Consider the following 27,377-nt stretch of genomic DNA (forward strand, 5'->3'; position numbering starts at 1 on the left):
TCAGGTTCGCAAAACTACATCAAAAATGTAATGATAATTTTATGATTCAGCGTTTTTCGATTTTGATTTAATTATGATAATACTACTGGCGAAATACTACAGAAACTAGGGTAAAACTAAAATCGTAAGTGGAAACACTGGTCGATAGTCACGTCAAATTTCTGCTACTTTTGTGGTTTCTCCTTTGATGTTTTGTTATGTGTCAAGTGTCAACTGTCAAACAAAAGTATTCTGTGATTCTGTGGTAGACGTTCGTGGATGCACGTATTCTAAATTAGTATTTTCCTATATACTTTCCAATTTCGGAGTTTTGTTTAAATTACACCTGTGTCTGATGCAGCGCGAATAGGTTTTCAAATGAACGTTATAGTGCCGCGAGAGATTTACTATTTTAATTGATAAAATGCGTAGTAAAAGTATTGAACTTTCGAAAATGTCATTTAGGAATTACTGTGTTGTGTTTATAATTTTCGCCCTCGCGATAGTCCAAGCTGTTGGTTACGACACGGAACTGTACGAAACTGCTGCCTGCGATAGCAACGCTTGCTTCGAGGAGCTGCACGGAGCTCTCGGAGATTGCTCCTGTAACGTAGACACGATCGACTATTTCAACAATGTTAAGATATTTCCCAGGATCCAGAGCGTAGTGGCGAAAGACTACTTTCGCTTTTACAAGGTCAATTTAAAAAAGGAATGCCCCTTTTGGGCAGATGATAGCAGGTGCGCGATGAAACATTGCCACATAAAAACTTGCGCTAAAGAAAGCGTGCCGGGTTTCGAGAATGGTTATGAAAACGATTACGAGGAGATGTCACCTGCTCTTAAATACTCAGAAAACGCTCAGTCACCCTGTAACTCTGATACAGATCATGATCCAGCTTTGGGCTATTTGAACATGACCCTAAGTGCTGCAAGTCAGTATGAAATTGCTAAATGGAAAGAATATGATGATTCAATAGGAAACTTCTGTGAATGTGACGACAAAGATGCAGACGCAGAGTATGTTGATTTGTCTCTAAACCCTGAAAGATACACAGGTTACAAAGGCCCTTCGGCTCACAGAATATGGAGAAGTATCTATCAAGAAAACTGTTTCCGTACTAAAACAAATCCATATGAATCATTCCCCTATGTGTTAAGCTCAGATTTAAGTAACATGTGCTTAGAAAAAAGGGTGTTCTACAGAGCTGTATCAGGTCTACATACCAGTATTAATATCCATTTATGTTCAAAGTATTTGCTGTCTGAAAAGAAATTAGGTTTTGCCGCCCCACCCGAAGGTGAATGGGGGCCAAATTTGGAAGAGTTCCAACACCGTTTTGATCCCTCTCTAACATACGGTGAGGGTTCAAATTGGTTGAAGAATCTGTACTTTGTTTACTTGTTAGAAATGCGAGCCCTAGCTAAGGCTGGACCTTATTTAGAACGTGAGGATTACTTTACTGGCAATCCTGTAGAAGATGAGGAAACGAGAGATGCAATACGTAACATGTTGGGAGTGATTTACAGTTTTCCAGATCACTTTAACGAATCTTCAATGTTCACTGGGGGTAATCAGGCTGCAATGTTGAAACAGGAGTTCCGTGACCACTTCTGGAATATATCACGGATAATGGATTGCGTTGGCTGCGATAAATGCAAGCTCTGGGGGAAGCTGCAGACCCAAGGGCTTGGAACTGCTCTAAAAGTTCTCTTCTCAGGGCAATGGGACAGTTTTGAAGGAGACTCGGAACAAGGCAAATTGATGTTACGACACAAATCACACAAAAGATTGCAAAGGACAGAGATTGTAGCATTGTTTAATGCGTTTGCCAGATTGTCTAATAGTATACGAGAACTGGAGAACTTCAGAATCATGCTTAGGTAAGGCACTTATAATGGTTATCCCTATAATTTAGTATAACAAGAAGGTTCTTGTTATCCATTCTCTTTTGTTGAGGTTTCATTTTGTATTGAACACATCACTATTGATAACAATAGATGCAAAGACATGTTCAGTAGTAGTTAGAAGAAGAATCATAAATTTTTTATACAAACAGTAAAAGTTTTGTAAGTAATCAAAGTTCTACAGAGTAAGAGGTCTGATTCAGCAACTTCTCAGATTCAATTTATGGTTCATTCTTTAATTGAATATTTAATTTTTTTTTATTCCTAAACTGCTCTCAGATCTGGTTTTAAAGAAATTAAGTAACTTGTATATTTATTTGAAAAAAAGAAAAGATAATTTTAAATTAATCCTTATGAACTTTTCAATTGAATTTGATATTGTATTGCCACATTGATTGGCAGTAGGAGTAGTTCTATAATTCCTAGTTATCCAGAACTTCTTGAGATTTGCTTTTGTTGTTAGTAAGTTTCATCATATACTGGAAAATATTTTTGGTTGCCCAATGGCGCTGATTCTGTTATCTTTTTACTAGAAACTTTACTTTACTTTACTTTTTACTTAAAAGAAAAATATGTGGATACTTTAAATTTAGTTTACAAACTAAATTTAAAGTATCCACATATTTAAATTTAGCATATTTAAATTTAGCATACTTTAAATTTAGTTTACAAACTAAATTTAAAGTATCCACATATTTTTCTTTTTAAAAGGACAGAACATGAATTTTGGATTTGAAGACTCTAAATTTTAGTGCATGCTACATACTACATAGACTCACGACTAGGCAGCTAAAGTCACAAGGTTTGACAGCTCTAAATCAAATTTAAACCTGTCAAACTGTGTCTATCCTTTTCATAAAACGTTAGAAAGAAAAGGATGCAAATACTCTAAAATTTTGTTGTGGTGAAAATCAGCACCAATGTTAGATTATTATAATTGCCTATTTTGTGTGCATGCTTGCTTGATGTTACTAACTTTCACTTTTACGTTCATGGATATTAATGTTTTGATTTATGCTGTTTGGTGTGTTTGGCTGTTCTAACTCCAACTGAAAACTCTCTAACATATATTTTTCTTTTCTCTCTACTCTTAGTTTCTAAGAATTCTATATGATATTCAGAGTATGTTATGTTTATGCCTACAAAGCTGGGTAGGCAATGTCGTTTTAACTTTATGGAATGCTCTTTGCATGCAGCTGGTGAAATATGTACCATAATATTATAATATAACTAGCATAAACCCGCGACACTTGGATTTAGATTTTTTAAAAATCCCATGGGAACTCTTTGATTTTCCAGGATAAAAGTATTCTATGTCACTCTCCAGTTCTCTATGTCCATGCAAAAATCTACGTCGATCCCTTAGCTCCGTTGCGGCGTGATTGATGGACAAACCAATAAACCAACAAACAAACACACTTTCGCATGGGTAGGGATGTGGGTAGGGAATAGGGATACTATATTATTATCACGCAGACAAAGTGATAAAATAAAATATTGAAAAAAATAAATTTGCCTACTCCTAATGGTATCTACTACCTCCCCTACACGTAAAGTGGAGACATACGTCTTTTTCTTTTCTTAATAAATTAGGGATAAAACTAGCTACAATGATTAATAAATGAGGATTCGTAACCGTACCGATGTTATTTGGAACGGATTAGTACCTACTTAACTCTTAAGTATTTTTCTGTAGTTTGCTAAATATAAGAAGGTGGCTGCTGTATAATGTAGGTCTTAACAATAGGTAGACAATAAGGTCATTTTACCATAGGGCTGGCAATCGATAGATGCACAACATTGTAGTTTCAAGTGCAAGTTTGGATGCCATTCAATTCCGCGTTCTCGGCGTTCTATCCTATTCATATAAAGAGACTAATATAATACGACCTTCATTAATAGTACAATAGTATTTTTAAAACACTTGTTAAGGTTACGCTCCACACGCGCTTGTCCATTATATTACGTTTTACGTTGATTATTCAATTTTTTTTGTTCTTCTTCGATTTATTTCTTCGTTATCTATGCTCTACAAAGGACAGCGTGAAATTATATTTATTTTGCAAGTTATGACCCTTCTATATTGTCTTCACGGCCCATCCGTTTAACCGATTTTGACGATATTTGCTGCAGAGATAGCATGCATCCCAGGGACTTACATAGGCTACTTTTGTCCAAGAAAATCAAAGAGTTCCTACGGATTTTTTAAAACCATGCGGACGAAGTCGTGAGCATCATCTAGTTATTGATACCTTTTATTTTATTTTATTCGTTTATTGGTAATCAACAGCTATACAGACAATATAATTTTACATAATATCAGACTGAAAATTAGGCCAAATAGGATTACAATTTTGTTTAACAGATTACTTAAATAGTTATTAATTATAAATTTATAAAAGTACGTTTAAAGAGACCAAATAATTTAATTAATAAGCAACTTTTATTTTCTGGTAACTAACATTTTGTAGAAATGTTCTAATAAGCCCTTTGTATTGCAGATACATAGTTATTGTAATTAAAACAACTAGGTCAGGGGTTTTCCAATGAGGTACCCGTATATTAATTTATTATGAACTAGCTGATACCCGCGACTTCGTCCGCGTGGATTTCAATTTTTAAAAATCCCGTGGAAACTCTTTGATTTTCCGGGATTAAAAGTAGCCTATGTCCTTCCCCGGGATTCAAGCTATCTATGTACCAAATTTCGCCAAAATCGGTTGAACGGTTGGGCCGTGAAAGGCTAGCAGACATACCAGACAGACAGACAGACAGACACACTTTCGCATTTATAATATTAGTATGGATGGATTAGCTAAGTAGCATATTTTATACCATATATTATTATAATATTATTATATTTTATAGGTATTTGGTACCTATCAAAGTAATTACACCTGTGACTGTAGCTAGTTATAATGAATTATTAATTTACGTTGGTTACTCTATGCGATCAAATCACAAATGAGGAGATCCGTAGGAGAACCAGAGTAACCGACAGCTCAGCGAGTGGTGAAGCTGAAGTGGCAATGGGCACATAGTTCGAAAAACGCTAGACGCAAGGTGCTGGAATGGCGACCGTGGCCGTGTGGAAGTCCCTGCAAGAGATATATGTCCAGCAGTGGACGTCTATCGGTTGTTGATGATGATTATTTAAAAGGTAATTTATCATTATTACAAAAAGAGAGCAATCAACGATAGATTTACCGGCGACGCCGCTGCGCCGTCGCGTCGTCGCGTCCGTCCGTTGCATTTTATAAAGCCATCTCCTCACGCTAAGTATGACTTTTTTTTTACTGTACGCTTCACGTGCATACTTTAATGACCTACATATTTATTAGTAAATATATATACTTTATTTAAGTAGGTACCTATTTATAAGTACATAATTATGTAATGAGTTCTGTGACAACCTTATCAGTTATCACAAAATTAGTTACAGAGCCACCCACAATACAATATTATTTTTATCAATTATAGCTTATGCCTGCGACTTCGCCCGCGTGGACTACACAAATTTCAAACCCCTGATATTACCCATATGTTACCCCTGCTTCTTCAAACTAAGACCAAGTTAAGACAAACTAGACGACGCACGGTCGACTAGTCGCTCGGCAACTCAGTCGACGGCGACCGTTAGTATCTGTAATTTACATGGAAGTTTCCGTGCACGGAGTCGCCGCAACTCCGTGCGTATAGACTGCAACTTCCATAAATTACAGATTCTTGAGTTGCCCGTTACTGGTACGAAAAACACAATAAACTTACGCGGAAAAATTGGATTTATTTCTTATCGCCTTGCCATTTTTCAAAATAAATCTTAATATATAAAAAGAAAAGGTGACTGACTGACTGACTGATCTATCAACGCACAGCTCAAACTACTGGACAGATTGGACTGAAATTTGGCATGCAGATAGCTATTATGACGTAGGCATCCGCTAAGAAAGGATTTTTGAAAATTCAACCCCTAAGGGGGTGAAATAGGGCTTTAAAATTTGTGTAGTCCACGCGGACGAAGTCGCGAGCATAAGCTAGTATTCAGAGGCGTCTTTACCTGTGGTGCAGGGTGTGCGGCGCACACGGGCGCCGCCGGGTCTAAGGGGGCGCCGAGCGCCTTCTAATGCGACCTTGGACGATCTAACCTAGGTTAGATCGTCCAAGAATGCGACACCTCCAAAGATGCGTCGATGCTGGCGCTCTCAAAGACCCTGCGCTCGTGTTATGGCCGACGCCGGGCGCGCAGTAGCAAAGCATGGCTCCTTTTCCTACTCTATTTAAATTTACACAATAACTTTTGTTTCAACGTGAAATCAGCCTTAAAACAGATTATTAAAGATTAAATTGGCGTAATGTCGCATCGCTACCAAAGGCGCGTGTAAAATATGAACAAAATATAACTGTTAGTATTCCATTTTGACCCTGCTCCTACTAGACTAGAGGGCGCCAGGGTACTGGTTGCACACGGGCGCCACAAGGGCTAGAGACGCCTCTGCTAGTATTCTATAAATATAAAGCTGTACCTACTTGAAGAAGTCAGTGTTATAAACACAGACGTTTGTTATAAACTAGTCCAACTTACCTACTTACTTTAGGTACTCGGCGATATGCAAATATGACAGGAAGCACGTACCACGTTTAGCCGGTCATTACCACTGTTTTATTACGCACCCTACAAGTGCCATGACATGAAAATAGTTTTATTATGATGCAAATAGGTATAATGTAAACATTACGTCATCAGTTTTGAAGTCCACGTAAGTCTAGTCTCTACAATGGACAGATAAGTGGGTGTGATTCATTCCAAGTCTCACCACCTACGTGATATTTCGAGTGTAGGTCTCCAATCCAACTAAATATAGGTTTTGAATGACAGTAGGAAAAAAAAATCATGTCGTTTGCATGGATTCATAAAAATTCTAAACATGCTTTTTTTGTACCAAAATTCTTTATATATAAGAGATCTCAACCAGTGGCTATTACACAACTGTGCTATAGGTTATAAAAACCGGCCAAGTGCGAGTCAGGCTCGCGTAACGAGGGTTCCGTACTACAGTGGTATTTTTTCGACATTTTGCACGATAACTATGATGCATAAAAATAAATAAAAATCTGTTTTAGAATGCACAGGTAAAGCCCTTTCATATGATATCCCACTTGATATAGTCATCTTACTTCAAAAATTGAAAACACTAATTATTAGTTTATGACCAAAATTTTTTTTTGTGTGATGTGACCACAAATTCACGGTTTTCAGATTTTTCCCCTAAAGCCAGCTATAAAACATACCTACCTGCCAAATTTGATGATTCTAGGTCATCGGGAAGTACCCTGTAGGTTTCTTGACAGACAGACAGACAACAAAGTGATGCTATAAGGGTTCCGTTTTTCCTTTTGAGGTACGGAACCCTAACTAGTACAAAACAAAAGTGCAGTATCTTTAACACGAATTGGTTAAACCACTGAAGTGCATTATGATTATATTATGTTAGATATGTAATGTTTTAAATACTTAGAATGCAATTATTAATTGTTATTTATTGTTATCGTGTTACCGTTATCGACTTTGATAGTAAAATTCGCTAAAAAAAATAAAGTTAATGCCGTCATAAAAACTCATAAACCATCGAAGATTATATTTTTATTGCATTCTTTGTTAATCGTACTTAGCTAGGTTCTAGGTCTAGGATCTTAATCCTAGACCTCGTAAATAAATTTTCGTTTCTCGTAAATAATTTTTTTATTTTTCTATCATGATCGGACGTACCTACTTAAAACAATGTAAGTCCGATTGGGAAGAATAGACAACAAGACAGACAGACAACAAAGTGATCCTATAAGGGTGCCATTTTTCCTGTTTAGGTACGGAACCCTAAAAAACAGAATAAAATAAATATTTAGGGGGGCTCCCATACAACAAACGTGATTTTTTTTGCCGTTTTTTATAGATAATGGTACGGAACCCTTCGTGCGCGAGTCCGACTCGCACTTGGCCGTTTTTCATTATGATAATTTGATGTATGCCTACTAAAAATATGGGCATATTTTAAAACTTAGTTTAGCGAAGAATTTTGACGAAAAATTTACTCATGACTTCTTCTTGCACGAAAACTTCAATCGGGACTAATAATAATATTTGACTAGGTATTAATTTTTCAAGCTGTGATAGCCTAGTGGTTAGGGCGTCCGCCTTCTAGTCGGAGGTCGGGGGTTCGATCCCGGACACGCACCTCTAACTTTTCGGAGTTATGTGCGTTTAAGAAATTAAATATCACTCGCTTTAACGGTGAAGGAAAACATCGTGAGGAAACCTGCAATCTGCATGCCTTAGAGTTCTCCATAAAGTTCTCAAAGGTGTGTGAAGTCTACCAATCCGCACATGGCCAGCGTGGTAGACTATGGCCAAAACCCTTCTCACTCTGAGAGGAGACCGGTGCTCTGTAGTGAGCCGGCGGCGATGGGTTGATCATGATAATGATGATGATTTTTAACATTAATGGTTTGGGTAGATTTTATCAATGTGGTGACTAAACATTTAATATTCCAACAGCTCGCACACAGAATCACCGCCGAAGAGCATTTTTGGCGGGAATCAAGAAGTAGATCCGAAGAAAGTGCGGTGTTCCTCTGCGGCCTCCAAAGCAAAGATATGGAGCTAACTCTCTTAAAAGGAGTTCGGAAAAGATTTTATAACTCAACCTGAGTGCTCTATTTTGTAAGAATATACCACAGAGTATCGCGGTAATTTATATTTCACCTTTTGAAGTGATTATTTCAATTATTATTACTAGGACTTCAAGTACTTAGTAGTAAAATTAGACATTTTATGAACGCAGTAATAATAATATGATACCTGCGTCGGCGATTTTGCCCTCTTTTAATTTGATTTGATCAAGATAAGTAGCGTGCAGGTCATAGAGGCATAAATGTACTGCTTACCCCAGTTGTAAGCTCAATGCATATTTTTCATTAAGACCTGCCAGTAAACAGGTTCCTATCTAACTAATGCCTACCCTGGCTTCAAACCCTGTGCACGCTACAATGGTTGGATTTGATTTTTGCAATTATTGCAATTTTGAATTCGAAGCAATAACTCAATAATTTTGTTTTCTTACAAAATAGAGTCACAATGTCCTAATTATAGATGTCTTGATGTTAAGAATTTGACGATTTCTTAAGAGTTGGGTTTTGTGCATAAGTACCTAATTCTTTTCGGTCCGATTTTTGAGAAGTGATATAGGTATGTAGGTAGTTAAATATTTATTTGTTTCGTGTATTTTTCAGACTTTCCCTTTTCCTTTACAAATTGGATTGAAACTCTGAAAACCTCTAAGAATTTAAAAAAATGTAAACAATAATCAATCTCGTCGAATGTTTATTGATTCACTTTCGAGCATAATCTTTATACCATTTTTTTCACAAAGAATCCCACAAATTATTAGTATTATTTTAGTCGCAAAGTTCTTTTACAGAATTACAGCTTGAATAAAGCGGTTTTAATGCTTATTGCATAGTATATGTTAATATATATTGTTATAATATATGTTATTTTAACTTTTGAGATTAAATCATGACACCTATAGGTATGCGTACCTATAAGATTCAAATAAAATAATGGAAAGTAGATACATATAATAAGTTTTAATAAAGAACATCACAAAAATATTATGAAAATTGTCCAGTGATTTTTGAATTATATTAATATAATTGTTTTATGTAACTGAAGTTTTGTCTTTACTTTTTCGATGTTAAACCGTGACGATTATATCTACCTACTCAAGTTACCTTCCTATCTATATATCGTATATCAGAACATATACGCCCTCTTTTACAAAAAATGTATTACCAGTAATTTATTTGACAGATAAAATACGTGACGTTTTATCCGATTTTAACTAATTAAATGTACACCTTGCCTTGTATAATTATTGTTGTATAAATTTTGTTCTATGTACACAAAAAAAATAATTTCAAAAATCAGGTTCGTTTAGTTTACGATTTTTATTTGACCTATTTGGTATAATAAATTTTTAGCTACAATAAATAATAATTTATTATTTTTTAGATGTAAAAATATTATTTGTACTAGCAATTGAAGCTTTTCAATAGGTAAATTATTATCCTGTAGGAAACATAAAATAATTTATTTTTATTTTATATACTTAACTATTTCATTTCTTTTTTTAATCTGCCAGGATATTGGGTTTCAAAACAATACTTAACTTTCTAGTCATGTAAGTACAATATTTTAAATGACACAAATGAACAATAGCATTAATTTGAAAACTACGTGTTTTAATTGTTAAAAAGTTGTATAGTTTTTATTATTGCATGCTTTTAGTCTTGTTTCCAGATTTTTATAGATAAAGAAGGCGTACATTCAATATAAATATTCATGAAATATAAGTGTTAAATTCCTAAAAAGACATATTAATTTAGGAAAATCAGTATTATCAGTTATTATTTTAATAGTTCTGTTTCACAAATTAGTACTAGGTAGGGTTCCTATTTTGTTCTTGTTTTCATATTCTAAACGATTCCATAATTTATTCTTAAATTCTTTTACAAACGACCTGTCAAAAATTTCATTTAAAACTTCGATGTAACTTGTAAATAAGTAAAATAGATATTTGGTCGTAGGTACATTACTTTAATCATAATGAGTAGGTAATAATTTTTTGTGAAATTTCACATTTTAGAAATGAAAATAAGTACGACAAGCTATTACTTAGGTACTTAAATGAAATTATTAAAATGTCTGTCTCAAAAATACTCTTTAAAAATAATGGGATTATTTTTCGGTTTCGTACTTTAATGGGTTAATTTTTATTACCACACTTGAATTATTTTTACTAAAACTTTATTTACTTATTTTTAATTTTTTACATTTGCCTTTTGTTAAATGTTTTTATTTGTATATATTTGAATGAAGTTAAGAAGTAAAAGTTTTACATATGTATATAAATTTTGTTTAAATAAAATTGATGTGTACCTAAATATTTAACTACTTAATAAAAATTTACACACTGTTTATTATTGAAGATTTAACAATTAAGTACATTTTTATTACATGGGTTGTATCTAAAATTCTAAACATCAATAAATAAATAATTTGAATAATAGGCCATGTTCCTAGCTACCTGCATGCAGTGTGTAATTTTTTTAGTAAGGTCTTTATAATATAATAATTTTATAAGCGACTGTGATTTTTTGAGGTCTACCACCATGACAAGATCCATGTTTTTAATTTTAATAAAAATCAAAATTTCCTGTATTTATGAAGTTTCATTTTGTGTGTGCGTGTGTCATTTGTTTTTGTGTGCGTGTGTCGGTTCGCAGGTACTAACAAATAACATTTTGTGCTGTCTAGTCTACGTAATATGCAAAAATAATAATATACATTGCAAATAAATTATTTCATGGTTTCAGGTCTCATGAAGAGAAACAAGCATTTCTTAGCTGTGAGAAATTGGTATAGAACAAACTACAAAGCTTTGTTACACTACTTAATATACTATAGCCATGTATCGACATAGACTAAACTCATGGGTCTAATTATTTATTCTAGTCACTCTCCAATCTGGGATTTATAAACTCTTATGCCCGCTCTTCACTCTCGTGCAAATCGCAGCGCAGAAAGCCTGTGAATGGCGCGAACAACTTTAGAATAATTTTGGATCTTTAATATTTTATGAAGATTTCGACTGTGGCTCATAAGAAGAGCATATCCATGCTCTTCCATCTTTATGGACTCTTCAGACTTTTTTGGTTGTACACCCAAAATTATACCAATATGTATTATTACTTTGTAACTACAATTTTGGTACATGAAAAATAAAAATAAATAAATAAATAAATAAAAACATACCACCCATTTTTCGACATTTTCCAAAAACATAATTTTTAGAATAGATACCTAGGTATCTGAAGGTTCAGTGTGGATGAGTGAGTTCCCGCCTATCATGGATGGTTCGGACATTCGCGCGCGAGTGTAGAGCGCGCATTAAAGGTCACAACGTCGGGTCTCAATATAATCTAGGTCAATACCTACACGAAAAGTTATTTGTCAAAAAAGACCATACCATTTTTGATAACGACAGATTAAAGATAGATTGAATATAGAAATCGGATGTTAGTCCGTTAATTTATGTCGGTACTACGTAGGTAGATAGGTAGGTAACCAGTGATGCTAACTTTTGTAAAAGACCTAGCTAGATCATCTAAGTTTATTTAATTTTTTCATTAAGTTTATTAGTTATTTTACTTAATAGGCATTTTTATTGTGATACATACTTTTAATTGATTTTAGTCACACAAAATGATCCATAAACAATTTTAGTTCATAAATTACTTAGTTTTATTCATTACCATCCCGAAGTTATTAGCAGTAGATACAGAGAGCACTTGCTTTAAAGATGAAGAAAAATATCGTGAAGAAACTACTTAGCATACCTATAATGTTCTTAAAGATGTGTAGTCTAACAATCCGCTGTGTTTAGGACATAAACACAGAGGACTAGCCACTAGGCCAGCGTGGTGGACTATGTCCTAAACACTTTTATTTTTGAGAGGAGATTCGTGCTCAATAGTGGGCAGGTGATGGGTTGATGACGAGCACAAAATTCTTATTGTACCTACGAACTGACAACGCGGACAGTAGGTATTTTATAGAAATTCGAGCTTCTTGAAAACAGTGAGTATTTTTTACATTTTGCTAAGTAGGTATATCCAGGGATCCTAAAAATCATTCATTTAATATTTTAAGACGCGATGGATCCAGGAATATAAACTTACATGGGTGTAACTGTAGGTAATTATGACAGTAAAAATCAAACAAAACTTCATTTGGGAACGGAATCGTTTATTCAACCCATCTGCAATAGTAGACAATTAAAATTATACTGTTACTCTACATATCTTTGTACTGTTCAAAGTACCTACCTATCTCAAATATTTCTATGTCATATGGTTAGTATGTACTAACAAATGCACCCTATACCGTGAAATACACTTTATCTTTTTTTTATAAATAGGGAAAGACTACCGTCATTTCCAATTTAGATGGCGCCACAATAAATCATTGTTCCTTTTTAATTTTTAATAATTAGAGCATTAAATTTTTAATGGCCCTAAATTTTGTTTTAAAATTAAAGACCTACTTACCTAAAAACTTACGGCTTAATTGATATCTACAAAAAAAGTCAAACTGTAAATTGTTTTTACAAAATCATGATTTTAAATCATGACTCCGGATTCCGATCCGGAGTGTAAAAAAGAAACAGCGCCATCTATCGGTAAAGTTCCGGTTAATCTTTCCCATTGCACTCAGTTCTGCGGTAGTTACAAATCACAGTACTTTCTGGATCCTACAATAATAATGAATACAATGATGCATATTATAATATAGATTAGGTACAATTTTTTTACGATAATAACATGCCAATTATAGTAGCCATGTTCAATAAAATATCTTAATTGATCAGGAATGAAAGATATTTTATAGGAACAGTCGGTTATTGCATAGTAAATTAATTATAAAAGAAAATCAAAAATAAAGTCGTACCTACCTATTTTAAGAAGGAATCCAGAGTTTAAATTCTAATAAAAAATATTGCTTACGTTCAGAAAGATGGTTTTACAAACTTACAATGATTTCGAATACACGCATTGATGCATTTATAAAAAGAGAGTACATAATATAATAAATAGTGGAGAAATATAACTATGTTTTTTAATATAATATAAATGTTATAATAATTTACTTTAACAAGAGTCTACAAATTAATTATTACAATTTACAAATCAATAACTGATAACAGAACTTTGGCATATTAAAAAAAAATAAAAAAAAAGTCGTAGCGTGTATCCGAACCTAACTAGGGATGCACAATATATTTTCCAATAATTACATAAAACATACTATTTTTATAATATAAATACTAATAAGTTCTTTAAGATATCGATTCGAGTCGTTATTCGTTTATATTCATTAATAATAATATAGGTATAAATCTTCCTTATTGTCTTCAATATTTACCATTAAAACAAAGCTGGGCAAAAATAATATTGGTCAAGAAAAAATAGTGTCGCAGCGTAACAAGTGGTGGCAAATTCTGTACTTTATTGTAAAAATCGCTTTGGTTCCGCCATTAGATTAACTACACGTAATAATAAAAGCCGCAAATACCTACTAAATTCATAAGGTTCATAACCGTATTCAATGAAAACACATTATATAGCGAAATTTTAATTTAGTATCAACAAGTATTGAGTGATACCTACCTACATTTGTTAGGTACCTACCTATGTACCTACTTCAGGAAGTACAGTACACACACTTCAGGGATTACTGAAAAAAAACCGGCCAATTGCTAGTCAGAGGGTTCCGTACTACAGTCGTATTTTTTCGTCATTTTGTACGATAATTCAAAAACTATTTAGCATAAAAATAAAAAAAATTTGTTTTTAAAATGTGGTAAAGCCCTTTCATATGATTTCTTGATGTAACCACAAATTCACGGTTTTCGAATTTTTTCCCTTACGTGTGCTATAAGACCGACCTAGTACCTAGCTGCCAAATTTCATGATTCTATGTCAACGGGTAGTACCCTCCAGGTTTCTTGACAGACACGACAGACACGACAATCGATCCTATAAGGGTTCCGTTTTTCCTTTTGAGGTACGGAACCTAAAATAGTGGCATATTCTATATTTTCCCCTAACAAACGTTGGTAAAAATGTTTTATACAGTTTACTGTCTTGTTTGTAAGTTAAGTTTGCGACATTTTGGTCGCAACGTGAAAGCGCCCTATGTTCAATGTAAATCACTCAATACTTGTGCCTATCCACCATAACATTATGAAATAATACAGATTCATGATATGTACCTAAGTATACACAAATAATTGATACATCGCAAATGATACAACACAATAAATAGCATTCAATGACGTTATAACATAATACCATAATAATAATAAGTATATACACTTACATCGTAACATAGTTTAGTACCCTTCGATTGTATGGATTTTAAAGGTTAATCGATTGTTATAGAGTCCCTATTCTTTATAATTAAGTTATTACTACTCTAGTTCGATAAGTAAATTATCAATATTTACATAAGTACCTAATAATTATTATAATTAACCGTTAAAGGCCGCGGTCGGGCGCCAAACATTGCTTTTCATTATATCGCACTGATGATACAATACTGTCGTAACTCAAAATATGTCAAATTTGAGATAAGACCATATTCAAACGTAAAATTCAATTCCCTACACGCCATTAATACCGTCGTTAGAATAGTGTAAGAAACAAATAAGATATGGTGCCATGAGTCAGTGTTCATGATTGACCAACTGTCGTGATACCCTAACCAATATTGCATCATCTTTAGTTACATCTAAATTCGACGAAAAAGGACGTGACACTTTACGGTTTAGACCGCATTAATTCTAATTGGAACGATTTTGTTGAATCAGGTATGTAAAAGTTCAACTATTAATTCGAGTTAATACATTATAGCTGATTTATACCTAAATAGATATTTCTAGTTTGTAGGTGTATTTCTAGTTATAACACTATTATTGATTCACAGAAATGAAATTTAAAATAGTATTTTCACTTACAACATTCTTGTTGGTTTAGAAAGTAATTTTAGACTTTATACTGTTTTGTTGAAACATTTTAACTAGCTTGTTTCTTGTGATAATTTGTTAATATTTAAACAAATACTTATTTGTTAATAACAGTATTTAAAATGACGTATTCGAACATATAAATGTAAAAATGAGAATATTGTCATTTACCGTTTTTTTTTAATAATTTTGAGTTACTACATTGTAGGTGACATACAATATTTAAGGTGTTTTACTCAATTAATATTTGTTTTTTTGTAGAATCAGTATGCATTGTGGGCGATTGCTTGTTGATATGGTGATAAAAACAACGTCAACCAATCACCAGAAGAAGGAAAACGATTAACCTATTTTGAAATTGGAAGTCTTAAACTGAATTGGAAGAATTGGGACTGAAATGGAAGTTGCATATAGAAAAAAATACACAGGCTAATCCTGATTAAGAACTGGATTTCATATTTTATTTTGATAATTTCCGCGGCCAGCAAAATAATAAGTATCTCCTTACACTTACGCAGTACAAAAAATGAATGTTAAAGTATAACTCATAAATTTCTGATTCGTGGTCACTCTCAAAACGAGGGTGACAGCGTTATAGAAAAGCAAGTAAAGTGCTTTCTTTCATCTGGATCAATCTATCTCCCACTAATATTATACCTTAATTCAGACCGCTTAAAAGACAGGACAACCCTATAGAGTCAGTGAAATGACTTATGATAGAGTTTTTGACCTTAAATCACTTCAAGAACAGTGGGGTAGTAATTTTAATGTGAACACGGATAGAAACCAAGTATAATGGCACGACATTAAGATGTTTGTATGTATTTTTTTTATTGCACTACAAAAACACAAATAACAGATTACAAAAAAAGATCTTAAAAAGTAGGTACAAAGATGCTTTGCATTGAAAAGGAACATCCAAGTACTTTTTTCTACAAGACTTCTTACGAAGATGAAAATTACTAAAATGTTTTAGTACGTAGTACATGACGAGCTGGAAACCAAACATTTTTATTTTCTGTTGCTTTAACACCAGCATAAACAATTAAATCAAAATATAAAAAAGACACGAAAGAACTGCTCGACAAAAATATGATTCCCAGGACCTATTATGAATTATTTTAAGTAGTTAAATAAAAAAATATTACTGCCATTTTGATGCTTATTATTAGTAACAGACTGATGTATTAAGTATACTATTATTTGTTTTGCCTAGCTCCAATTTAGTGACTACGTACAATTACAGTGCAGTTACAATAATAGCTGATTATTTAAGTAAAACAATAAATATTTTGATTGGCTCTGTTTTTTTGTATTTAAGACAAATTTTGTTTATTGTTTTTGAAGGTATATTTTGTTATTTTTAATTGAAATAAGCACAAATTGGTGAAATAACATATTGATTATTATTTTTTATAAATAAAAACTGATTATCTGATTGATTTTTCTTGATTATCTGGTTTTATTTATCAATTTCCAAACCTAAATGTGAAAATTATTATGTTGGAGGGAACTATAAAACTTAAAACTAAATTTAAAAATTGTTGTAACTACAAAATTTTACTCAAAACCATACGGAAAAAGTCACCTATTATTTGTAGTAACTCAAAAATTTTCAACAATAACTATACAACTAAAAATAATTACTCGTTCTGAAAACTATTTTTTCAGAAATACAGTCGTAACTCAAAAATTGCGAATTACAGTTACTACTTGTAATTTTTAAAATAATTGGTAAAAGATAATTGCGTTAATTTTATTTATAAACCTTATAAAGTATTTACTTTTTTATTATCTATAACAGGAAGTAAATAATCAGTTTTTCGTCGATTCTGAAAAAAGTCATTTTTTGAGTTACGACAGTATTGTATTATTAGTGCGATATCATTATACATAGATCTTAACTATTAAACCAACAGCACGACCGGGTCACTAAATACAACTTCACTCTATATCTAGCATTTCCACATAATTCCGATCTGATTTCAGAGCATATGAAATATATGAATAGGTAATTATTATAATAACGAATAATAGTGGCTTGAATATACGTACATACGCCTTTCGCGCTATCGGATATATCCCCCTAGCCTGGCCAATATTATGAATTCGTTTTAACGTTCCATCGCCGTTACACAACTAAAAAATTAAAATATTCAAAACATTAGGTAGGTATGTAAGTCATTGGAAACCAAATATTTTTTAGCGATTCCAATGATAAAAGAAGCTAAAAAGTTATAATTAACAAAAATTAAAAAACACGACTACCCTGCCATAAAATGGACTATAAAAAGTAAAATGTTTCATATTTTGAAATGGCGCCGTACAGCCGCCATTTTTTTTCAAATAGTGTATTGCCAGTGTCACTCAGGATGATGTAAAGATTTTAACGATACCATACATATTATGTTCAGACATTTAGAATAAAGAAAGTCGCATATTACATGAACCTTGAAAACATTACACTCCTTTTTTTGGACAGTCGTGTAAAACAGTGCTGTTAGATCCTCTTAAGATGTCACATACAAATTATTTAAAGCGTTATTGCTAAGTAAGTACAGTATCAGTAGGTACGTATTATATATTTTTAGTTATCAGATCGAATAATGTGGAAAAGCTCAATAAATCCAACGATAACGCTTCGTACGGTTAGAAAGGAATTCATTTAAATGTATACGAAAATAAGTGGGACTTACAGTATATACAAAAATATCACATTACTTCGAGGCCGCAGCTTTCATTTACTTAGTCATTACTCAAACCTGTCATAGACATAGCTATTACTAAAATATGAATAATAGCAAGACATACTAAGTACTTACTACTTACTCAACCGAAGTAAAATCTATTTTTTCTTATTTTGACAATAAATAGTAAACAAGTTCTCGCTGAAAGAGGCTCGTAAGAGGCGCACCATACGGCATACGCGGCTCATAAGACCTTGTTATCGTGAACTGACTATGAAAATATTACGATACAAGTGAAAAATCAAACTCCAGCATGTTAAAAGTAAGCCAAATCGCATTGCTTACGAGTTTTTCTGAGAAGACCTATGGGAACTAGGGATAACTTAAGTATATCTACCAATATGATAGTTAAATCCAAGCGCGGTGGTCTAAGCATAAATACAGTTCATAAAATTAAGAAAACAATATGACATGTTTATAAGAAACAGGACGAGCTAGGAAAGTAAAAAATAAAAAGTGGCCTTGTCGGTTAGTTTAGTTTTTCTAGTAGCGAACTCTGTCAGATATAGTAACTTTATATGGGTACTAATCGGTTAGATTAAGATTTTTAGAAGTATTAATCGTGGCTTATTTAATATTTAGAATCCCACTTCTGATGCTGAAGATTGTTTTTTTCTTTAAATAAGAAAATAACTGTCAATTCTCGACAAACTTAATACCTAATTTATGTCTTGCTATATTAATTTATTATGTTATAGCTGTGTCTGCGATTGGCTTTATATCGTCTTCTTACCTAATTCGTAGTTAATGGCTCGAAGCGTAAGCTACACACCGCAGGAAGTAATCAACCGTTTATCGGGTTTGAGCTGTTTTCGCCGTTTCGCTTATCAAGCGCAAAGCGCATTTTAAGACCCTCGCACATCTCGAATTTTAACGTTAAATATTTATTCTACCTAGATTGTCATTATTGACAAACTGATAAAATCCTACAGACCGGTTACTATAACTTGCCGTCATGTTGGCACCATTGTTTGTTTGCTTTAAGCTTTATTCCTTAGAACTTAGGGTGTGATTTACAATAGTGCCAATATAACGTCAGGGGTCAAGTTATAGTGAACGATCTGTATGTCTAAATTCGGTGGCTGGTGGCTACTTATATTTTAAGCATCAGGCAAGTATCAAGCTAGGATTGCCAACCATATTCTTGCATATCTTTAAAATATTATAAAATATCCTGGAAGTTACCTAGTAACTACAAATCTTGGAACAAAATAATATTGAAAATAAATAAATGGCTAAGACAATAAAATATTACGATTTTTATCATCGCCGTTACAATGTTTCATTTTGAATTACAGTAAGAACGTACTAATAATAAAAGTTAAACTTTTTAGAAATAGCTTTTGATTAAAAGTTGGCAACCTTAACTAAAATAACAGCAGTAGAACTCGCGTTTCTTTCCAAAAATCGAACAAACAAATCAACCCGAGCGCCAACTCATAAAACCGCATCCACGCCTCAATATTATCTCTGTCCTTCTCCCACTATACGAATCTAATGAAGAACTTTTTTATTATACTAGGTGCTCGTAATTAATACAAATCGATTTACGACTACACCTACGATCTAATTGAATCGAATAATCGAAAGGGCGGACACTAAAAAGCTGCAACCTTGCGCCACTGCCGCGCTACTAGTAACTATTTGGCTCACGTCACATCACTAAAGCAGAGTCGAACGCGGAACGACCGGATATCACAAGCGAGCGACGTAGAAAAATATTCTCTTTATCGATTAATTCTCATCCTATGTGAGCGACACTAGCACAACAAGACGCGATTAATTGCCGTCTTTTACACTAGGCACTTTAAAATAAATATTTGGTTAAACTCAACATCTAAAATGTATTTTATCTTACTCTCACTAAATCAAAATGACACATACCAAAGTAAGACAAAACACATTTTAATAAGGAGGAACCAATTTTTTCCAGATTTTACTCCAAAACTCCGCGTCAAATCTATCGCGTCGCGTTTTGCGTCTGTTGCGTTGATTTAGCTCTAGAGGGTTATTCGGAGTGCCCTCAATAAAACGGAGTTTAATTCTTATTTAAATAATGTGTGTGGTTTGTTAGATTTTTGTAAAAATATATATATAGATATATAATATATATTTTCAAAATTACACTTGCTCAAAGATTCTCTTTCATACAAATCTTTGATCACATATTATTTTTACAAAAATTTGTTTAGTGGAATTATGTCACACGAAATAAAAAACATCGATATTAAATTAGTAGAACGTTTTTACAAAATTTTATTGAGTTTGATTCTTTAATAATTCAAATAGAAATCAAACTCCTTTCAAAATAAATTCCTCTTATCGCGCCTGTTGCACTTCATAACGTATCAGTCGCGTTGCACCACGCGTCTGTCGCGTCGCATCACGCGTCAGTCGCGTCGCCTAGGATGAGCGATCGGAACAGTGCCTGGAGGCTTGGTCGGGGGAGGATCCGGCGGAGAGGTCGTCGAGGAAGTCGAAGGTGGCGACCGCGGCTCGCTCCGGCTCGGCGTAGCGCACGAAGAAGCCGTCGCGGCCCAGGATGGAGGGGCGGCGGTAGCGCGGCTGGCGCAGCGCGCCCAGCCCGCGCACGCGCAGTGCCGCCGCTGCACCAACACACGTACAGCTACACGCGACCGCCTGGAGCACCCGCGCCCGCTGGACCGACCGCGCGCCTGAGCCCTGAGCCGAGCCCCGCCCGCTCGCACTCGCGCGCTAGTACCGCTCCGTCATACCGAATACACTCAATACTTTGACCGTGTTTTACAATGCTAAATTTTGATAATCTTGGCCGAGAATTTTTATCTGGTACAAAATTTTTCATAATTCAAAAATCAAACATGGCGTAAAACCACTCTCAAAACCAACCTCCAATTTAAATAAATATTATGATGTTTGTCGGAGTATGACCGGCTAATTAAGCCGTATCACTCACGATAGATTAAACGCTAAAATAATCTCAATTTTAGGATTAATTTGATAATTGTAACATAATGAAGTACGTAACATGTTGTAGCCGACCTGAACTGGTCGATTGTGGAAAAGCTGCAGCAATCATTGTTACAATCTTAATGATGGGCTGAATTTATGGTAGGTATGTTCTTAGGTACAACGAAGCAATTCATCGAATAGTCAGAGAGTGTCGGCTAATCAGAGGTGATTTCGATCGTCACACTGTAGCTGTCAAATGACGGCGGTAGGGCCCCAAGGAGGCCCCAAGACAAACGGCCTCGTTCAGTTAAGTGATTGAGTAGGGAATGAGCCAAATCTACTATTGAGTAAGTATAGATTGCGATTGAGAGTGATTTAAACGGTCAAAAATATTGTTTGAAACATGGTCAAAGGAATCGAGATTTAATATTTTAAACTGATATCTTTCAATTTATCCAATTTGTATTCCCATTTTTTCGGAGCGGTGCGCCTGGTATGACATCTACTCGAAATGAGGCGAGAGTGAGATGGTGCGTGAGAGTGAGAGCGGAAACAGTGACGTGGCTTGTGACACAACAACAATTTGACATTGACACAGATAAAATATAAATATTATGACACTATTTCTTAAAAAATTCAAATTCATGTAAATGAAGTACAAGTAATTAATTACTAAAATTATTAATATATTTTTGGTCATAATATTTATATAACACATAAAAGATACAAAAGACAATCATACAAATCACTAGGCAAGCATCAGTATAATAACAATAACCTTCTAAGTAGGTCTACCACCAAAGAAAGCCATGACAGAGGGGTTGCCTGTTGCATTAAACTATGATAATGGTGGACAGTATGCTACTGAAGAGAGTAAAAAGGAACCCATTCAAATATTATACTCCTAAGCTCAAAATTATCTGAAGACTAGAGGTGAATAGAAAAGATTTAAAGAAAGGAGAATATTTAAACCTAATATCTAAGCTGATGAAAAAGGAGCAGGAAAAAATATTTTAATTTTTACAGCAACTTTTTATATCGCTGCCTTTACGACAACTACTACTTAGTACTTACTATAAGTAGGCTAAGAATTTACTACTATATCCGTAAATAGATCTATGCTCCCAACATCTATTTGATATATTTTGAAAAAATAGACATATTCCAAGCTCTAACGATACATTAAATAGTTTGGACGTATTTACATTTTAATCTTTAACTTGAAAGATTCAAAGCTATACTTGAAATTCTGATATACAGATGAGTAAGTGTAGTAAATTCTACAAGATAGTAGGAAAAAATATGATTTATTTAAAACAGTAGAATAAATTTTAAAAATATTTGTAGATCCAAATACTTATAATCCAAATAATGATCCAAATAAATAATTTAAAAACGAACTTTCATGCATCAACGATGAAAGAGGGTACTCAGATAAAGGGATAGGAAAAGGTTAAGGTTTCATTTAGGAAGTAGACACCATTACTAATATAGAGATAATTTCAATTTTCCACAGACTAAAGATAATCGAGTTCGTAAGACGAATAGTAAGTAGAATATTCCGAATTAAGAAATAGGTACCGTAAGTTCTTAAAATCCCGTTCCCCTACAAAAAAGGTTTTGACAATGCAAAATGAGAACAGATAGTGGACAGATGAGGATACAACACCTATGGGGCTAACTTTTGTTGAGATAGTACCAGGAATTAGAAATAATTCAGATCATCTATATAATATTATTATGGCTACAATAAGCTGATATTTAAGTTAGAAGTGCTTAGTAATTGATAGGTTTACTGAAGCAGAATACAAAGTAGGCAATTTTTCATCTAACTTCAATAGTTAAAAAGACAACCTTCTTATTTTACTGGAGCTATCTCACAAAAGGTTCAAACCTGAATACACAGATATTGCAATCCAGAACTTAAGAATTAACTTAGTAATCAGGGTGGACCAGCTAGATTATATAGATCGGGTACTCCAGACGGTTATCATATTATTTTCGCTCATGATAGTTTACGATAACGACCGCTTCAAATTAAATATTAAAATGCTTGTTAAATTACATAAAATATTTTATTGAGAGCCGATAATATAATTTAAGATTTCAATTGGTAAAAATAAAACCGTCGTTACCATAAAGCTAATCCGAATTTTATAGACAGTCCACATTGTAGGATAATTTGGCGGCAGTTGAAAAACAGCAACGGAAATTACCCGATAAATTAAACCAAAATACTCCGGTAAATTATTGGGACTTCGCCCTTGAGGAAGCTGTTTAACGGTCGTAGCATCTCCATACCAGAATGACTGATCCACTACAAAGAAATAACTCTAATTGAAGTTTGATCTCTCGACTTCTGCCGGTCGGTATATTACTTCCCACGCCTCGTACAGATAAATGTGTTTGTGTTCAACCAACTGCCGTCAAATTAGACTTCATTAAATGGCGTAACAAGTCAGCATAATAAGATCCTCGATAATAAAGTATTTGATAAATAATTCATTAATCTGGATTCAACTATAAAAAATTCGGTCATTTTAGAGAAGTATTGGAGGACTTTGGTGTAAAGTTACGCCATTAACCACACAGCTTAGCTAATCCAGCTATGTCCATCACACTAAACACGTAGGTAGCTAAATCCAGTATTTACCGGTCTTCTGTCGCCTGGAGCGATGTAGCCGGTGCAGGCGTGAGTAGGGAGGTGGAGGCTCTGCGGGAGAAGAGCCACATGAAGAAGGCGAGGAGTCGCTTGATGCCAGCATGACGTCTAGGAGATTCGCTCGGGCCTGGAAAGGGTTGAGGTTTTTTGAAGCTTCTTAGTACATGTTTGGGGTGGAGTTGCCGAAATTTAAAAAGTTGGATAAACTACCTTAGGATCACTGAAGTCAATATCTTTTTCAACATGCACCCATCCCGTCGGTGCCCATAACGCACTGTCTTTTTGCGCGTAAGGCTTTTCCTGTTGCTCTTCAGCCTTCACTTCCGCTACTGCTGCTCCGCCTTCACTTTGGCGAATCATTCTGCAAAAAAAAAACATATTACCAAGCTAGTATTATATAACTACAAAAGACTTTTCATTCAATATTTTCAAATGTCATACCTATTAAGTTCTTCAATAACCTCTTTGGAAGTAGCAGCCTCGTGAAAACTAAGTGTGTTTTCTTGTTTCACAATTATTGCTTCTGCATTCATAGCTACTTGCGTCGATCCAGCCCGACCTTTTTCCGCAACTGGAATTTTAGACCTCGTCCTCTGGGGTGATGACGGCGGCCTTTTACCTCCCATTAATGTCGGTATGCGACTTTTCTCGCTTCTACGTCTTACGTCTCTATGAGCTCCGTCATTCTTATTACTTATTATCACAGTTTCAGCCGTAGACGTACTTGTTGTATTTGATTCAGTCATTTGAGGAGAACTCGTTTCAGGCGACGAACTTTCCTCTTCCTCTGGTACAGTACCTAAAGCACCTGTTGGTCTTCTACAAGCACTTAACACCTCATCCACGAGAGACATCTCACTTTCCGTGGATAGTTGAAAGCTTGTAGATTTCACTAAACCAGTCTCAGTTTCCCTTTCAATTGGAGTTTGCATGTTTAACATAATATTCACAGTATTCTCCTTTAAAGCGGAATTGTGCTCTAAATTGCGACTAGATTCAATATTGCCACATCTCTCTTCTTTCATTGAACTTGGCTGGTCTAAATCTGTTGAGTTGCTTATATCGATATGTTTATTAATTTCGTTCTTTCGTTGCACTTTTAAGAGATGATGGTCATCTATTTCGTTTTCCGCATTTTCGACTCTCGATAGATCATAGTAATCCTCCGACTCTGTGTAGGGATCTTCTCTTTCAATAAATCTAGGAGTCGATCTTGGCTCGGATACACTATCACAATATGGGACTCGTGGTCTGTCAAGTGGAGTGACGTCGCAAGAGTCATTTTCAGAAAAACTACCAAAAGAATCAGGTCTTTGTCTATCTTCAGATACTTCACTACGTGGGTCGACTGAGTCGTCATCGAAATCGGCTGCAGCGTAAGGAGGAGGCAATTCACGTATTTCAGATGTGGGACGGGACGACATAGAATCTGACTCCTCTCTGTCGCGACAATATTTCTGCTGCTCTGCAATAAAATGAAGTACATTTTGGAGTGCCTGTTCTCGATCTTGTAACGCCATATTTTGAACGTCATTAATTCTTAAATGATTGGCAGGATCTTGAGACGTTACTTTAGATGAGTTCGATGCTAAACTTTTTGTGCTTTCATATTTGACGAGACGATAAAAATCTCGCGTAAAATCTAAACCCACATTAGTGCAGTCACCGTCTTCGCTTAAGGCAGTACTAGAATGTTTTTCGGGGGCATCGGATGCGCTGGACCACGAGCCTCCAGGGGAATGTGTTCCAGTATACTCCCATCTTTTTTCAGAATTGTCTGCTTCATCTACTATTCTACACTCATCAATTTCCACTGTCGCAAAGCCACAATCATTCCATAAGCAATCACCCACATCTTCTTCTAATTCTAGCGCATCATCTTCTCTAATACTAGGTAAAGTTGAAAGGGATATTTGACCTGGTGTCGTTATTTCTGCAAAAGGAGACTGCCTCAGATCCTCGCATGATAAGGATAAGCTCCAGTCTTCTAATTCAGCTCTATCGTATTCTAAATCAGCCAGATCTCTATGCCTTTGTTGCAAAGCAGACCTTGCATCATCTAATTCTAACCAATGCTGAACATAATCAGCATCATATTGTGAACCTTCACCGCGGTCATCAAGTGTACTACCCCACGAAACTCTTTCTGAACTTGTGGTTGAGGCTATGGCTGCTCTTCTCAAAGGTCTTTCTGGTGCCGGTTTTAGGTCTAAAACTAAGACTCCTGAGCTAGGCGTTGGAGTTTCGAGACAGCTAGTTGGACAAGTGGTGCTCGCTACTAGTTTTAAGCAAAGGTGAGAGTCGGAGAAACTTCGCACGACATGCTGGAAGGGCAAAACTGGTCTAGAAGGGGGGTAGCTGCCTCTAATACCAGCGAATGCTACACCTATAGGAAAATATATATAATCAGCTTCAGCGAGTAGTCGGGCATGGCGACGTGATTCTCTGGGGTTGATGGAGACTATGGTTTGGTTGTCTGTTTCGTCAGAGGCCTCGTTGAGGTCGGGAAGAGCCCTGTCTGCCGCATGGTCGCTCTGTCGAGAGGCATCAGCTTGAACGTCACTTGACATGGTGGAATAGCCTTCGTCTTTGGCCCCGCTTTCTGGAGATTCAGCCCCCGCTTCACCGTTTTCTTCTTCCGTCACTTTTTCTTTAGTTGCACCTGGAATTGAATAACAAAATTTTTATAATGAGATTTTTGAAGGATCGTCTGACATGCGTCCAACCTTATTTCTTTAATATAGCTGAAACTTGCCATATTGTATAAATTATCTTCAAAGATTAAACTTACCAGGTGCCTGATCAGGGCAAGGCTGCGGTACGCTAAGGCTAAGGGTAGCGGGACGTGCGGGGGGCGCCCACAGCGTCGGGTCCACGGCAGACAGTGCCCGCGCCAGGTTTGCTGGCGTTACTTCCAGACCCTGAAAGGAGTTTCATAAAGACGACGCATTTAAAGAAGAAGCTTTAAATAATTATGCTTGCATTCTCTTCGACATTTTCTCTATAAAAATTCTTGTTTTCGAGTCAGAATGTTACATTGAGACAATAATTAATTGGAGTTGTGCTTTTTGTTGCAATTTTGTAAAGTACCTAACCATCAGAATTGTTTAAGCTGTACCGTTCCGGTTAGATATTGCACAAACAACTATTAGTTCTACCATTCGTTTAAAAAAGTCTTTATAGGCTATCTTCGTTTTTATCTTCACTTCATAAGATCGTGAGCTGATGCAATTCAGTAAAGAAAAGCCAAAAGATCACCTTTAGTTCAGTCCAGATATCAGCCAGGATCTGATGTCGTCGCTTGTCGTCCTGGTTCAAAGGGTGCGGCTGCGGTACCGGAGGTGCTGGCGGGGGCGAGTCTCGAAACGACACCAGGGAACCACAAGATCCTACGTCTACCAGATGCACTGAAAATTCATAAACGTGAGCGATTAAGAATACTGTTCGGATTGTAAAATAAATGGTAAATGTTTACTTTTGGTCAGACACATTTGAGACCTCATTATAAAG

At 34.9% G+C, this 27,377-nt stretch overlaps 2 protein-coding genes across 8 annotated transcripts in view; one reads left to right on the forward strand and one right to left on the reverse strand.

The window, feature by feature from the left end:
• Window positions 1-217: 217 nt before the first annotated feature.
• Ero1L (endoplasmic reticulum oxidoreductin-1-like protein) lies at window positions 218-12,001 on the forward strand. 2 transcript variants are annotated; one of them, XM_034984307.2, is made up of 2 exons: window positions 218-1,863; window positions 11,317-12,001. In XM_034984307.2, exons 1-2 carry the CDS (start codon window positions 404-406, stop codon window positions 11,363-11,365), a joined length of 1,509 nt encoding a protein of 502 aa, XP_034840198.1. In that variant the 5' UTR covers window positions 218-403; the 3' UTR covers window positions 11,366-12,001. The 2 variants fall into 2 exon arrangements, with proteins under 2 accessions (XP_034840198.1, XP_034840197.1); XM_034984306.2 differs by lacking the exon at window positions 11,317-12,001 and adding an exon at window positions 8,438-11,161.
• Window positions 12,002-20,224: 8,223 nt separating this feature from the next.
• The window catches only part of LOC117996763 (uncharacterized), a 441,299-nt gene continuing 434,146 nt past the window's right edge, over window positions 20,225-27,377 (reverse strand). For 4 of the 6 annotated variants that reach the window (XM_069509391.1, XM_069509392.1, XM_034984922.2 and 1 more), the window contains 6 exons: window positions 27,126-27,274; window positions 26,659-26,788; window positions 24,309-26,529; window positions 24,078-24,228; window positions 23,859-23,994; window positions 20,225-20,880 (listed from right to left, as the gene is read on the reverse strand). In XM_069509391.1, coding sequence (XP_069365492.1) covers window positions 20,678-20,880; window positions 23,859-23,994; window positions 24,078-24,228; window positions 24,309-26,529; window positions 26,659-26,788; window positions 27,126-27,274 — 2,990 coding nt within the window. In that variant the 3' untranslated portion in view covers window positions 20,225-20,677. Of the gene's footprint in view, window positions 21,770-23,858; window positions 23,995-24,077; window positions 24,229-24,308; window positions 26,530-26,658; window positions 26,789-27,125; window positions 27,275-27,377 lie in introns of all 6 variants that reach the window. The other 2 variants (XM_069509395.1, XM_069509394.1) reach the window with 2 other exon arrangements.

The sequence above is a fragment of the Maniola hyperantus genome, chromosome 3 (assembly GCF_902806685.2).
Source record: "Maniola hyperantus chromosome 3, iAphHyp1.2, whole genome shotgun sequence".
In the NCBI taxonomy this organism is placed as follows: Eukaryota; Metazoa; Arthropoda; class Insecta; order Lepidoptera; family Nymphalidae; genus Maniola; species Maniola hyperantus.